This window comes from Hippopotamus amphibius, chromosome 2 (assembly GCF_030028045.1).
Source record: "Hippopotamus amphibius kiboko isolate mHipAmp2 chromosome 2, mHipAmp2.hap2, whole genome shotgun sequence".
Lineage (NCBI taxonomy): Eukaryota > Metazoa > Chordata > Mammalia > Artiodactyla > Hippopotamidae > Hippopotamus > Hippopotamus amphibius.
This window is the reverse complement of record NC_080187.1, coordinates 66,670,611-66,686,494: the sequence shown is the minus strand read 5'-3', so window position 1 is coordinate 66,686,494 and position 15,884 is coordinate 66,670,611. Positions and strand designations below refer to the sequence as shown.

The 15,884-nt window shown below is 42.4% G+C and overlaps 1 protein-coding gene across 8 annotated transcripts in view; it reads left to right on the top strand.

Annotated features, from left to right (window-relative positions):
• Positions 1–15,884, top strand: part of AOPEP (aminopeptidase O (putative)) — a 365,989-nt gene that overhangs the window by 89,407 nt on the left and 260,698 nt on the right. For all 8 annotated transcript variants that reach the window (XM_057722559.1, XM_057722552.1, XM_057722551.1 and 5 more), the window contains one exon: positions 4,055–4,300. In XM_057722559.1, coding sequence (XP_057578542.1) covers positions 4,055–4,300 — 246 coding nt within the window. The remainder of the gene's footprint in view (positions 1–4,054; positions 4,301–15,884) is intronic.

Below are 15,884 nucleotides of genomic sequence, written 5' to 3'. Positions count from 1 at the left end.
TTTTTCTCCCAAAACAACTGTAAGCTCCTCAGAGATAGGGCTGGAGATTTATTCCTGTGTGTGTACATGGCAGCATCCTGTGAGGTAAATACAGCAAGGGTGCTGGAACTATTTAGTAAATTGTCAGATTGAGCTGAGGAAGGGGTTTGTGAGTAAAGGTTATGCCTTCCCAAGGGAGACTTTTCTAGCAACTCCTTTTGAACCTATGACAGGGAAGCTTTTGTGTCAGGTGGTACTAGTACAGCACCTTCTTGAAACAAAAGAATGACTGGAGGAGAACTTCTTGGCAGTTTTCAGTCTTATGATCATGAGTAAAACATGGTCATTCTTAGTCCTTAGAAAGATCTCTTATAAAATAATTTCAGCCTAGCAATTGTATGAGAGGGAACCAATGATCAGGTTCCCATCATTTGCCAGCCTAACATATACTTCAGCAGTTCTTCCCACTCCTGCCCACTAACGGGCAGTAAATACAAGGAGGAGCAGGAGCCTGAGAACCACGGACCAGCTGAGCTCAGCTTCGAGAAAAATCCAGGCTCCCAATTTACTCAAGGAGCATTATGAAGTAAGCGGAGAAGGAGGGTCAGAAGGGAAGAGCTATCGCTTTTCGGCCTTTTGGCTAAGATCAAGTGCAGAAGGGAGCAGCTTATGATGACTCATGAGGTGATGAAAAGAATAGTTCTTACTCTTTAGGAATGGCGTGTGGATTAATTGGGATAATGCAGATAAAGTGTTCAGCAGAGTGCTTGGCACATAGTGAATATTAAATAGCAGTTGTGGTAGGAATTATTGTTTATTTTTCTTATTATATTAGTATTACAGATTATTTATTAATTAACCGTCGAGTTCATTAATAATTTGTACTATTAAAATATTTACTCTGGTTACTAGTCTGGGCACAAGGAATAGGTGTTTACAAATGCTTGATTTGTTGGTGGTATTGAGAGTATATTGGAGCAGGCACATATACAGAGATTAGTAACTGAAGGTTAGTGTGAAAGGAAGATGCAGCATCTTTGAGTTAATACTGGTTCTGTGGAATACTAGTCATGACTTTATAGAAGTACAATATTGCCTCATCACTTCAGGAACGTGGCTGGTATATGAAGAGGGGCTCCTCTGGTGGGTTGTCATGGAATCATAGAGCCAGAAGAAACCTTAGAAACCATTTTAGGTTTTCTGTTGGTTTTTAATTAAAGCATAATTAACATACAACAGAATGCACGGATCTTAAGTGTTTGGCTTGATGAGCTTTTGACGATTGTATGTACCCTAAACCAGACAGAGAACATTCCATCACCCCCGTAAGTTCCCTTACACCCTCTTTCAATCGATTCCTCCCCTCCTCCAGGAGCCACTTTTGTGAGACCTGGGTAGAGATGAGGAAAAAGAGGCCCCGATACTGAGTTGCTTGCCGTAGGTCACAGGCAGCCAGTCTGAGAACAGCCTTGGAAGCCTAGGTTTCCTGATCTCCACATAGGAACACCTGTGTGGCTTCCCTAATGCAATTTCCATTTTCATTGGGAGCCTTAATGGTCTCACTTAGCTTGATTATAGCTAGATGGCCTTAAAGCCCTGCATAGTCTCCCAGGCTTTGATTATGAAAACCTGTGCTAATTCACACAACTGGAATGACCTTCATTACCCTGGCTAGTGCCATTCCTGTTCAGAGAGGATTTAACTCACCTATTCTTTTTTTTTTTTTTTTAATTAATTTATTTATTTATTATTTTTTGGGGGGTACACCAAGTTCAATCATCTGTTTTTATACACATATCCCCGTATTCCCTCCCTTCCTTGACTCCCCCCCCACCTTCGAGTCCCCCCCACCCTCCCCGCCCCAGTCCTCAAAGGCATCTTCCATCCTCGAGTTGGACTCCCTTTGTTATACAACAACTTCCCACTGACTATCTATTTTACAGTTGGTAGTATATATATGTCTGTGCTAATCTCTCGCTTCGTCTCAGTTTCCCTTTCACCCCCCGCCCCCTCCCAAACCTCGAGTTCTCCAGTCCATTCTCTGCATCTGCGTCCTTGTTCTTGTCACTGAGTTCATCAGTACCATTTTTAGATTCCGTATATGTGAGTTAGCATACAATATTTGTCTTTCTCTCTCTGACTTCCTTCACTCTGTATGACAGACTGTAGTTCTATCCACCTCATTACATATAGCTCCATCTCATCCCTTTTTATAGCTGAGTGATTTTCCATTGTATATATATGCCACATCTTCTTTATCCATTCATTTGTTGATGGGCATTTCGGTTGCTTCCATGTCCTGGCTATTGTAAATAGTGCTGCAATAAACATCATGGTACAAATTTCTTTTGGGATTATGGTTTTCTTTGGGTATATGCCCAGTAGTGGGATTACTGGATCATATGGTAGTTCTATTTGTAGTTTTTGAAGGAACCTCCAAATTGTTTTCCATAGTGGCTGTACCAACTTACATTCCCACCAACAGTGCAGGAGAGTTCCCTTTTCTCCACACCCTCTCCAACGTTTGTTGTTTCCAGATTTTGTGATGATGGCCATTCTGACTGGTGTGAGGTGATACCTCATTGTGGCTTTGACTTGCATTTCTCTGATGATTAGTGATGTTGAGCATCTTTTCATGTGTTTGTTGGCCATCCTCATCTATTCTTTTGAATGAAGTGGCTTTTTTTGGTATATCTTTGGCTACCACAAACTGTTCTCTAACCTTTGATTGAATTGAGGCACCAACACAGTACTTGTCATTAGGTGGACAATAGCAGCCTTTTCAGTTAGGTGTTTACCGATAGGCACCTTTACTCTCTCTCTCTGTAAAGCAAGGTTATCAATCCAGGGACTTTGGCTCGCATTCAGTGTCATTAATGATGTTCTTCCTGTCACTTTATCCTGACAGGAGTCTTTATGGGTCTCCACCCATTTCTCTTGCCCTAAACTGTGGTGAAATGTCATCAGTGCTGGAAGCTGTGTCCTGTGTCCCATGCTGGTGGAGGGTGAGGCTTATCTCCATAGCTCTGTGGATCTCCTTGGGCAGTGCTGGCCTTAGGTGGGTGAAAGCCCCTTCAAGAATGTGGAGAGGAATTATTGTTGCAGTCTGCCCATATCGGGATGAACCAGCATTTTAAGGTTTTTCAGTATTCACTGTGAATCTAAGTACCTGTGGTTAGAATTATAATTTGTAAATTTAGACCAGAGGGGCTTTCCATTCTGTTTGAATAAAGAATGTGTTAACAGGTGAAAAAATAGAGTCTCCTTTGATGTTGGTTTCTTTGGGTAGATAAGTTCTGCTGAGGCCTCTGAGTCAGGATCTAGGAATTCTTTTTCAGCTCCACCTTTGACAGAATAACTGGCGGTGGTCAGATGATGTGGGCTGAGCTCTGGTCTATTTCCTTAAAAGGTTGATTCAGTTAAATTTTATATTGGAAGTGGATTGGGGGAAATACTGTATCAAAGTGCCTCTGTATTTCTTAACAGCACAACTTCCGATGGCCCTTGTAAAGAGGAGCTAGGTAACTTTTCAGTAAAATGGATTGTATTCTTTTGAAAAGCTTAAACCTGAATTGTCATTTGGTTCACATGATACATCACTGAATCTACATCTTTTATTGTAGGACATTTCAGAGTGGGATCTTTAACTTGGTTGCACTGTGCCTTCCTTTCTGAGTTGCAAATTATCCCTGAATTGGAGAAGATATTTCCTGCAGTGATATTTGAAAAGCACATTTCTGAGGGCAGGAATTGCTTTTTATTTTGGTGGGGCGTTGTTTTGTTGTTTTGAATCTTGGAGGTTTCCCTGTCTTCTTGAATAAGATTTTAGTACTTTCACTTAGCTCGGATTGAAGATAATCAATTCAGCACATTGATAAGTATTTTGACCTGTAATTTTTCACCACTGTACAGAAACAGATAAGCCAAGAACCAAAATGAACTGCTTATAAAAGGCCATCAGAACCACTGTTTCCTAGAAGTTGTCTATGTCTGTGAGACTTCCTTATTTCCATGGCAAGAGGAATAAACCTGATTTACCAGTAAAATACATCTATTTATTTCGTGTTGTTCCCAGGTATGTTGGCATTTGTGGTCACATGGCATACCCCTGCCGCTTCCAGAATGCTTCTGCCACCACCCAGGAGATCATTCCCCATCGGGTCTTTGCTCCGGTGTGCCTGAAGGGTGCCTGCCAAGAGACCCTTCTGCCGCTGATCCCTCTGTGCCTCTCCGCAGCACACTCTGTCCTGGGAACACACCCGTTCTCCAGGCTGGATGTACTCATCGTCCCTGCCAACTTTCCAAGTCTGGGGATGGCCAGGTACGTTGTTCTGTTGTGGCTCCTGGAAAACATGCTTTGGAAATTCTTTGACTGTGTCTTGCTTTCCCTGAGCTCTCTCAGAGCAGTCATTTGATTAGGTTGGAAGGGCCGTGTCACTGCTGCCTTGAGGGACAGTATATGCACACTCCGCCATGCGTGAGCCTTTGGGTGTCACAGGCTCCATTCTGTTGCCTTGAAAAGAAAAGCTCACATTGTTGCTGGGATTGAGAACACATTGTGCCCCAGAGTGGTGCATGTTGGATCGTGGCTAATCAGTGGCTAGTTAGCTTAGGTGGTGAGGGCATCATGCTAATGAGCCCAAGGTCATAGTTCTGGGCAGAGTAACACAGCTTGGTTCTAGGGTACAGGCTGCGCACGTAATCCTGACCAGCTGTCTTATCCATTCTCACCACTGGTCACAGGGCAATGACTTGAGAGCCCCTGTGTCAGAGAGACTGTGGATGAATCAGTATAAATCCATCACCGCTGCTAGAAAAACAGCTCACAGCAGATGGCTTACTAGGGGAGGTTAGGGAGGTTGCTTGTCTTGCTACTACTATTCTTTAATATAATACATGTATTATTCTTATTGTCATCCCAGTTTAGTCCCTATGGAAAATCAAGACCTGCAAGTTAAACCTTTTCCTGTATGTAATTTATGCCTAAAATTCATTCATTAATGCTCTTGTTCATTCAGTAGTAGGTAGCTGCATTTCACTCAGCGTTTTCCTTGGTTATATACTCAGGATTTTCTTGGTTATATTTCTGTTTGAAAATCTTAATCATTAACAGTGAATATGCTTGACTAAGGATGGGAAAAATAAGCTCATCAAAACATGTGACTTTAAGTTTTTCCCTATTAGTCAAGGAAATTCCTGCTGCCAGTTAATTTCCATGCTTTTGAACAGTTGTCATTTGTGGTGTTTTCCCTGAAAGCTGCACACATTCTTAGTAAAAGCCATGGGTAGAAAAGAACTGACCAGAACATTTGCTTTTGATCTTTATTACATACGTATACTTTTTGAAAGCTGGCTGGCTAGTCTTAATCCTTGAGGAGGTCTGAGAAGGTCATTTAGACTGATTTTTATTCTATATTCATGAAGATAATGGGAATGTAAAAACTAGGATAATTATATATATTTGGTTATGTTGCCTCGTAACTGTCTTGGCTGTCTATATATAGAATTTGTCTTAACAGGGGGGCTTCTTTGCTCCCTTTGAAGAGTCTGCTGGACTTAATTTGAGTGGAACTATTGGCGAAGGAAGGGCTGTTCATTAAATGTTTCTCATTTGTACACTGTTTTGAGGGGCCGTATTTATTTGGGAGTTTTTAGAACTTTATGAGAGTTGCAGTTTTTCAAGGCGTGTTTGCTAACAGTTCCAAATTCTGACCTGAGGGAACCAGAGGCAGAGTATTTTTCATACAGAGAAACTTATTTATTTTCTATAGCTTCTTCCTGACATCAGCCTGCCAAAACCAGAATTTGTTGACCTGTAGGCTGATCTAGAAAGCTTTGCTTTTTAAGTTTGCATGCCCAAGCAGGTAGGCTGTGTGTTTGCTGCTTTTTTGAGATATTTAAATTGATTTAAACATGCTTAAATCTGTTTTTTTAAATAATAAGCCTAAGTACCCTACGGCCAAATGGTACTGGGCACAAATGTCAAAAACCATGATGGTGATAATAACTTAGCAGGAACAAGGCTGCTTTTATGCTTAAAAACAGGAGAACCGTACATTTAAAAATTTGTGGTTTGTTGTCAAATATCAGTTTTTTCCTTCTTTTTCGGCTGTGGAAATAGTCTGCCCTGTGCTAGGTGTTTTCCTGGGCTGAGTTACCTCTCTGTGTATTTGAACAGTGGAGGGGGATTGTGGTATCTTCCACTGCCAGCTTGGGGGTGGGGAAGCACTCTGTTTTTCCTAACTCTGACCTAAATTGATTCCACTTGCTTGGCTCGACTCTCTCGGGATCCCAACACCTTGAGCCACATGCAACTGAGTGGGGTTTATGACTCAGCTGGCTCCTGGGGCCCTGTTGCCTTATTTATGGTCAAGGCTTTGCTTGGGGCTCTGCAGAGCAAACTGGAACAAAAATGACAGTCTTGTAGGTCAATTCTGTACCCTAAAGAGGAGTAGAGAAATCCAAGTCTAGTAGGAGCCCTTCAAAAAGACGTCGGCACTGAAATTTGCCATTGTCCTATTAGTTGTAATGCAGTGGAGATCAAAGGATTCCTTGGTAAATTAAGTGGTTCTTTCCTGAGTCCACATTTTATAAACATGTAAGCAAGATCATAAATTCCATACCTCTGGATTTCTTTAGTGACTAGGTCTTAATCATAATGAGTAACATTTTATACCAACTTAGTATTCTTTTTTAGTAGATGACATTATTAACAGTCCCACATGAACTAAAATGGGTAAATTATTAATAAAAGTTTTAAAAACATTTGGGATGATATCCATAATAATTTCACTGTATTTTATATATTACATATCATAGTTCATAACCTTAAAATTCTTCTCTCTGAGTCTGTTTTTGAGCCTAATTCTGATATTTCAGTAAAGTGAGAAAAAACATATTTGTACAATTTGAGTGTATGATACTGACAGTTTATAAGGAAGTAAATAATACACTGTTTTAGAATTTGGAGTGCTTTTCAAACATAGCAGTAACTGGAACCTTCATCAATACTGCACTTCATGATTTTTGTCACCTTTTAATATAATAGGTACTGTGGCTTGTCAACCCCTCCCCTTTTTCGGAATCACTGTTTCAGGGGAGAGAAACTTTCATTCTATTCTGATTTTGAGAAAAACAACTAGTTTGCCTCTCAGACCCTGTTGACAGTTCCATTCCCGTCCTTTTCTCATTTAGTAAGTGCGGGCTTTCTGTTTTTGTTTCATTTTACTTTTGCCTTCCATAAAGGCTGAATCTGCCGTATAAGGAGTCGTAGAGTGTACATCTCTTGGATTGAGTAATATAGTGTCTAAACGAAGATAAGAATGCATTTTAAATGAGTCTCTATAGAACAACTCTCTTCATGTTGGTATAATTAGCATTCTGACATTTTCGTTGTGTCCTCGTATTTTCTCAGATGTCTCAGCTAGGCATTGACTAGTAAGCCTAATTTCCTAGGTATTGAGAAATACATGAAAGGAGCTCGTTATCCTGCTTATACTCTTTGTTATAATAATAATAATGTTAATGAAATAATATCCTGGAATCAGATTTATGACAGTTGCCTCAAAATTAACACCTCAGTCTTACCTCTGTGTGTGTTTATAATAAATGCTTTACTTCACCTTTTGTCTTTCAGCAGTTCACAATTACATGTCACGGGGTGTAATTACATTGGCAGAACTACCTTGTTGACATCCAAATACGTTCTTCTTCTTTTTTTTTCCTCCTCTATTTGAATTTGAAGAATCTTCTGTAAATCATTTCAGAGTGGTTTTATGTTTAGAGCCTCGAATAAAAAAAGCCATGTCCTCTATGGCTGTGCTTCCCCACTCTACCGTTCACATATACCTTTACCCCTAGTCTCTCTTGGAAAATTGAAAGAAGAAAAAAAAAAAACGACAGCAGTGTGGTGACAAGTAGGTGACAGATTCTGCTTTGACCTTTTTCCCTGTGGTTCTGTACCAGATTGTCTTGTTTATCAGTTCATTTGTTTGTTTATTTATTCATTTATTCATTCTTAACATAAGGTTCTATTAAGTACATACTGCATGCCAGGTGGGATTTAAGATGCTGAGTCTACAAGAATGAACAAGGCAGATGAGATCTGTCATCATGGAACTTACATTCTAGTCAGGGGAGAAAATAGTATACCTAAAAACAAATAATTAAGATGTGTGCAATGAAGAAAATTTAGCCAAGTAACTGACAGAGTAACTGAGGACCAGTAGCGTCATTAGGGTGAGGATGCAAAGGCTTCTTTAAAGAGTGACATTTGCAGTGAGACTGAAGAATGGAAAGGAGCCAGCCTTGTGATAATCTGGTGGAAAAGCGGCTCTGGCTGAGGGAAGTTCAAGTCCAAAGGCCCCAAGGTGGGAGCCATTGTAATGGGCTGGAGGAGCAGAAGGAAGGCCAGTGATGCTGAAGGGCAATGAGCTTATAGAATGGCTTTCCTTAGACTCATTTTGCGCATCAGGAAATGCTATGGTCCTACAGGGCTTGGGTCACCTGAGCCACCCACACACCCATATGAGGAAAGGGAGGAAGAGCCACTGAGAAAGGGCAGAGATTGAGCAGAGATTGATAGTTCCAGGCAGTTCTGTGTATATGGACAGAGTTGCCAGAGAGGTCAAATCTTTTCTGAGCTTTCTGGGGACCAGTGGTGCCATAGCATCTCATGACTGACTGCTTGGGACCTGACTTGGCTTAGCATCTGCTGCTCTTGAGCCGAATTCTCCACTGAGGGGGCCTCAGAGAACTTGGCGCCCAGACTGGCAACTCTCCCCAGTGGCTGCTGATTGATTCCTTGTAAGCTTTTTTTGACACAGCAGGTCACAGGGAGGGAGGCATTATTTATATGTTTGCTCAGCTTAGTTTTTAAGGTTTTCAAAGACTGAACAAAAATAGCACTGATAAGAGCATAGAGAAATAATTATCAATTACTGAAATATCTTCATTGCATTTCACAGCAGAGAAAAGCTGTAAAGCTCCCTATTACACATGAGCTGTTCTTGAAATATTGGATTGTGCAATGAAAGGCTTCTGAATGCTTATACTAGTTCCTGACTGTTGCATGCCCAATCTCCTTAAGTACCTCAATTTGCGAATAAACGGTGTGCACATACATGCCCAAGAATGAATGTAACCAGCTCTCCCTCCACCCCCTCCTCCTGGGGTTAGACAGGGTGTTGTCCTGTTTATTCTTATCTCCCAGCCAATGTGTAATAGAATAAGCAAAACACAACGTGCTGGTACAAAGGGCCTGTTGTTTTCAGCCTTCTAATTTTGCTCCTTTCTGTCAGGGAAGGAAGAAGTCGTAAATTTTGTCATTCTCTTAAGTAGCAAGGTTTCACAGTTTGGGGCATTTTTCTTTACTTGTTCTTTGTTAGCTTCTACTTGGATTTTTGGCTCCCCTAAACCGAAAACTGCCATACTTTTAAACAACCCTCCTATAAATGTCAGGGGCTGTGACCCCTTGATTTCAAGGCAGGATGCAACAATATTGATTCTTTCCTTGAGGAAACTGATTGTGAGCTGGATATTAGTGCACCTTTCCGTTCACCAAGGTTGCCAGCTCCTCTGCTGTCTCCATGTGCTATGGATTTGGGGGTCTATGTGTGGGTTTCATTTCTTTGTTATTATTGTTGTTTGTTTCCCAGGCTTTAATAAATTCTCAAACTTCTTTCTGCATGGATTTAAAAAAAAATTTATTTATTTGTCTATATTGGGTCTTCGTTGCAGTGTGCGGGCTCTCTAGTTGTGGCATGTGGTCTTAGTTGCCCCGTGGCATGTGGGATCTTAGCTCCCCTACCAGGGATCGAACCCGTGTCCCTTACATTGGAAGGTGGATTCTTAACCACTGGGCCACCAGGGAGGTCCCTGTGTGGATTGTTTAAAAAAAATATTTTGAAGGAGCCCTTCTTTCCCCTTTTTATACAGTTTTCCTGTATAACTCTTTTCTGTTTTTATAAACAGGTGGGTGTGAATGATAGAAAGCAGTCTATACCTTCTTTTTTTCCTGTAAAATTTTAATCCTTTGTTTACTGGCACCTCTGCTGTTGCTAGAGCAGTGAACAAACAAAATGCGTCTTGAGTAGCAAGGTCCACAGGTCCACATGAGGGGGACCCCTCAGATGCTTCCCTTTTGTTGCTTTCTTTGTGTTTATTTCTCCACTTTGTTTTCTATTTCTGTTTTTCTTCTTAGGAAAATTTTTTGACTTGATTTCTCTCCTATCTTATAGAGAAGGGCTTTCCCCTTCTAATGTGTTCTGGTTCTTTCATTTTTCTTTCTTGAAATAGAAGCGGGTATTCATAAGGCGATGTTCTTCTGGAACTCTGGATGACCTTGACGGTGATTATTTGGTTAGTTTTGACAATATCAGTTTGTAGTGAGTGAGGCAGGAGTGAGAAGGTGTGTGTACACTCCATTCTTTACGGCGCAGGTACAGGAGAATATATGATGCCCCCAGGGTAATTAGAGCTGGGAAGTCAGAGACAGAAGTGAAAGAGCCTCGTCCTGGGATGGCTCTCAGAGCCTGGTGTTCAGACTTAGGCAAGATTTATCTGTAACCCTCTCTGAGGTATATGTATTTGCTTCAAGGTCCCCTGTAGAATCATAATGTCATGGAGTCTACTTGAAGATCAGCGTTCACTATGCGCTAGCTTTGCAGCAGCCATAGAATCTGGGTACCAGGCAAATTCCTGGATCACGTGAGTACGTTGGGGCCAGATTCTCTGTACAGAGGAACAACAGGCAGATGAACTCACAGCTTTTGGCTTGGCCAGAATCTTCTTGCTATCAAACAGCTGTGCTGCTTGTCAGATCCAGAAGTAGCATTTTATCATCATTATGCTGCAATTCCTCACCCTCTGAAAGATTATGCTTAAGTGTTTTGTTTTCTTTGAACTGTTCTCCACACGCATAGACTGACAGTCCTACCTTCAGAGAACACTGCTGGGGCCATCCTTCAAGAGAAGCTGTCAGGCCTTTGAAAGGCCTTCCTGAAGCAATCATCCCTCTACCTACATTTGTAATCTTCTCTCTCTATTGATATCATCATAGGCCCCTAATCTCTTCCAGCCCTTGAGCCTGAGATGGCCAGTCGGCCCTACTTTTCCATTTTTGCATTGCAAAGAAAAGGCTTGTATTTTTTTTTTCTCCTCTCAGTTAATTTTCTCTACAGAAGCACCATTACTGAATAGAACATACACTCCTTGGGTGAAAAGTACCACAGAAGTGAATGTGCAAAGTTGTCTGAGTTGGAATAGTTCCAATCTTGTGCATTCTCACTCCCTGGACCACTGCACAGAGTGAGCAAATACTCCTGGCTTCTGGACTGTGTTGTGTATGCATGTGGGCATGGAGTGGTGTATGTATTTCTCTAAAGGCTAGACTCCTTTTGGGGAAAACATCAACTCTGGAAACAGTTCTCAAGCAAGGCACAGTGTGTGAATAGCTCTGCCCAAGGGAACATTGTCTCTTTTGTATTACAGCCATTGTGCAACTGGAACTCACCACCGCCTAAGCCCCATAGGCCTGTTTGCATAAGGGGGTAAGAGATTGCCTTGTCATTTTACCCACCCCTAAAATGTAATAGGAAGAGTATCCCAGCTACTTTTCTTGAAAATAAGCATTAACTTTAAAAGGCCAAAGATGTGAGGAAACACTCCTTTAAAAGTGTATTATTACTTTTTTAAAAATTGATTGCTTTGTGGGATTTGTGGATACATTGCAAAAGTCCACCCTGATTTAACCCAAGTGGAGCTTGAAGAAGCTTGAAGTAGAAGTGTTATATTTCTTGGTTAACTAACCATGCTATTTATCGAGGTTACTCCTCAGAAAGTCTAGACATTGTTCCGGAAAGACAGAATGCCAAATCTGCTTGCTAAAAATTACTATCTCCCCTTTTCACCATAAAATGGAAATCTTGGAATTCCATTTCACGACAGTGTGAATGGTACTCGGGCTCCCCAGCCAACACTTAAGTTGGCCAAGGAGGTGGGGGTGTGCTTGTGAGCCTGGAGACCCACCACAAGGTCTTTGTTCCTTAGAGGCCAACTTGCTGAAATATGGGGACTGTACTTGGCGCATCCTAGTTTTTGAGTTAATCTCCCCTAAGAGGAAACCCTGAGAACCTACTCTGAGAATGCATCAGCTAGTTTCCGACTTTCATCATACATGTGCCATTTCTGAACATCCTGTTGAAAGCTGGCAGTTGCAAAGGAGATAGATGGGCAAAGCCAAGGATTCATTCAGCAAATTCATATAGGTGGACAGCTGTGATGAATGCTGATGCTTCTCGGGCTCCAAGGAAATGTGAAATATTTAGCCTAAATCAGGATTTTCTACCTGGGATCCAAGAAGACTAGTTTTGTGGAATGTTAATAATGTGGGAAAAGGAACTATGGGTTAATTAGTTTAGGAAATGAATGGATTAAACGAAGTTAAAAGGGAGTCTTTACTGGAGGGCTTCTAAGAAAACCTTTAATATCCTTATTATCCTGATTTAATATCCTGGCATATATATGCCTCTCAAAGACAGGGTCAGCATATGCAGTATTCTCCCAGATCTCTTGCCCAGGGATCGCCCTTTACAGTGCGCATTTCATGGGGCTGTTGTGGTCTCAAGAAAACCACCTTCTCAATACACACTTTAGGAAATGATTCTTGGGGAAGAAATATCTTGGAGCCCATTGCACAGCTGGCCGTGGAATCCAGCCTTCATGCTGTCAGTGGCAGTTGAGGACTTGCCATGTGTCAGGCACGGCTCAGAGGCCTTGCTTTACGGCAGTGAAGAAGATGGGCTCACCATCTAGTGCAGGAGGTCCCACACTTTTCTAAGTATATATCAATTTTTGAGCAGTCACCCCTTCCATACGTTTATATTTATTTATTAGTTGTATATATTTAGTACAGTGTTAATATATTAGGTATACTATAAAATACACACAAAAATGGAAAAGTTTCCATGAGAAAAAAATAATTATGAAAGGAAGTTCTAACACTTCTCCCTGCATACCATTGGGTTGGCTAGTGTCCTAGGGTCTCTACAACTGCCTGGACCCCCACCATGGAGACTCTGATTCAATGGGTTTTGGGTGCTATCTTAGCATCTGGAATGTTAACACATTGCCCAGGTGATTCTGCTGCAGGTGTTATTTTGTGGAGACTGTGAGAGTGTCTCTGGACAGGTAAGTATCTCCTGGGAAGTTTTCACAGACTCTACACCCTGCCGTCTTCTCTCAGGTGAGCATGTTATACTGAGGAAGAAGATGGTGGGAATGCTCCTCGGTGATGCTCTCTGTTTGTCTGTTACTCGTAAGGAAGGTGTGTTCCCCAGGAGCTGAGCCCAGTGACAGGCCAGAATCCCTGGCAAGTCACTGGGCCTCCCTGGCCTAGTTTTCTTCTCTGGAAAAGTAAGGGGCTGATTTAGAATTGCCTGCAGAGTGTCTTAAAGCCTTAACATTCTTTGATCTGATTAGATTTGAGTTTTATTTTAAACAGGAGTGGAGGTGACTCAATTTCATTCAGTAATTTACATACAGGTATATTTTCTTTTTGATGTAAGGGCTAGTTAGATCATAAGCCTACGATTTTTTTGTACTTGGGCACCTGCGCAGCAGTAGTAGGCCTGCAAGCAGGAGGTTCAGAAGGGTCCTCTCTTACCCTAGTTAATTGCAAAATAAACAGATCTCAAGGGCAGGGGCCCCTTGCTTTCATAATAGCCGCCTCTGCTCTGTGCACCATCAGTGCAAAAACAGCATTTCCAAATACTGCATCAGGAGTGTGCTGCATGGAAGAAGGCCTTCTTCCTTCAGCCTGGCAATTTACTGCTCAGACCCCCTCCCCGTAGCCCCTCAAAGTTAGCAGCTAACTTGTGCCCCCCCCCCCTTGTTTGTAGCCTGCAGATATCTCCATTTGCAAGCTAATAAGTTGCATGTACATATGTTTGAACAGTTGTCAGGCTTCTCTGCTGCTCAAACTGTGCTTTGGTTTAAAACAAACAACAACAGAGAACCCAGAGGGGGGGATGGATGAAGACATTTCAGTTTAACCTGCAGGTGGTGTTGTTTTGACCTTGACAGTCAGCTTTAAACGACCTGTCAAGCACTTTTGTGTGCTTCTGGGCACACCCACCTGGAAGATATTATATCCCCTAAGCTTTATGTGCCCCAGCAGGCAGGCATTGGGTCCCTGGATTTTGTTTTCATCGATGGAGGGTTAATGCATGCATGGCAGAACTTTACTGAGAGGGGCCCAGCTACAAATGCTGCTTTCATTTAATTCTGATTTCTCCTCTCCCTTGGCCTAACCCTCCCCTCCCCTAAGCTCTCCCCACTACCCCCTCGTCTCCCTCCACCCCTGATCAGCCTTCCCTGCTCCTTTACCCCCTCTGCTTGGCTTCAAACCATTTCTTCCTGGCTTTGATATCTCCTTGCAGAGCTGCAAGCAATCAGGAGATTATGGACCCCAGAGCTCAGCAAGGCACACTGCCTGGTAGGGGGCTCAGGCCCCAGTCCCCAGGCCACCACAGGAAATGGGACCCAGAAAACCTGCCAGCCTCCAGACCTTCCACCCTGGCCCCCTGTGCCTGTTCTGGTAACCAGATCCCCAGGGATGGGGGGTGGTGTACTTCCTCAGCTTAAGTGGTGCCTGGGGAGACAGAGCTCTTCGGGAAAGATTCTGACCTTTCCTATGTGGTCCAGGGTCATCTCTGTTGCATCTGTTTGAATTTTGTCTTTTTAAATTTTGAGTTTTTCCCCTGCCTTCTGAGGCCATACAAGCTAGGGTCCAAAAGTTGAGGTGAGGAGTGAATGGACAGATGAAGGAAACCCATTGGATTCAGCCTTGTGCCTACCAGTGCTTGGATAGTTTCAAGTGATTTGAGGATACAGATGATGGCTCTTTATTCAGGGAACCCCTCTTCCTTGGCTTTCATGTGTAAGGCCCAAAGTTGTTGAAGGTAATCTGTACTCAATTTATAAAGGTAGAGATGAGAGAGAGGGTGCTCGTTTTCAAGAACAAATAAATGTACATCTTATTATACTGTAATACTTCCTCCAACGTCTGAAAGGAAATAGGCCCAGATTTAGATGTTTACCTTTCCTACATTGCCACCACCAACCATGTGTTCTACCATTCACTGGGCTCCCAGAGGTGCCTGGAGGAGACAGTCTGCTGGTCCCCTAGATACCTCCCTGAGATCTGACTCAGGATCTGGGAGGAAGATCAGTGCTAGTCAAGCCGTCCTCCTCAGATTTCGGGAACCCTCCCAAGCCATGGCAGTACATCACACTGTCTCCCTCCAGGGGACGCAAACCACTTACTCTTCATAACCCCTGCCCTAAGGGCACCTCTCTGTTGGGATCTTATTATTTAACTTTTGGCACAAGTCCTTCCCTGGGATTTCCTGGTTGGATTGAAGAGTAGAGGAGGCTGAGAAGTGTGTGGTGTGAGGGAATTGGACAATGTTTCCAATCACCAGGGAGACCTGGTCTCAGAGAATGTAAGAGAAGCAGAAATATGGGTGAGAAATGGCATTCACTTGTGTGCCCCTGCCCTTCCCATGGGTCTATGATCCTTTTTCTTGGCCCAAGCTGGTGGAGCTGTGTTTCTGACATTTATAACCCAGGGCCCTGACTAATTTACAAGGGCTGCTTCTTTTTCACCTCTACAAACAAAAGCATCATTAGACCTTAGGATTAAAAGAAGACGTCAGTGGCTTTGAGCAACCTGGATCCTTTCCCCTCCAGCCTTCATTCTTTAATGATGACACCACCTGACTCTTTATAAGTTGTAGAGTGTCTCCATATATATATACATATGTTTGTGAGGATCAAATGAGAGAGTATATATATATACACACACACACAACATATATAACAAATATATGCATTCTCTCATTTGA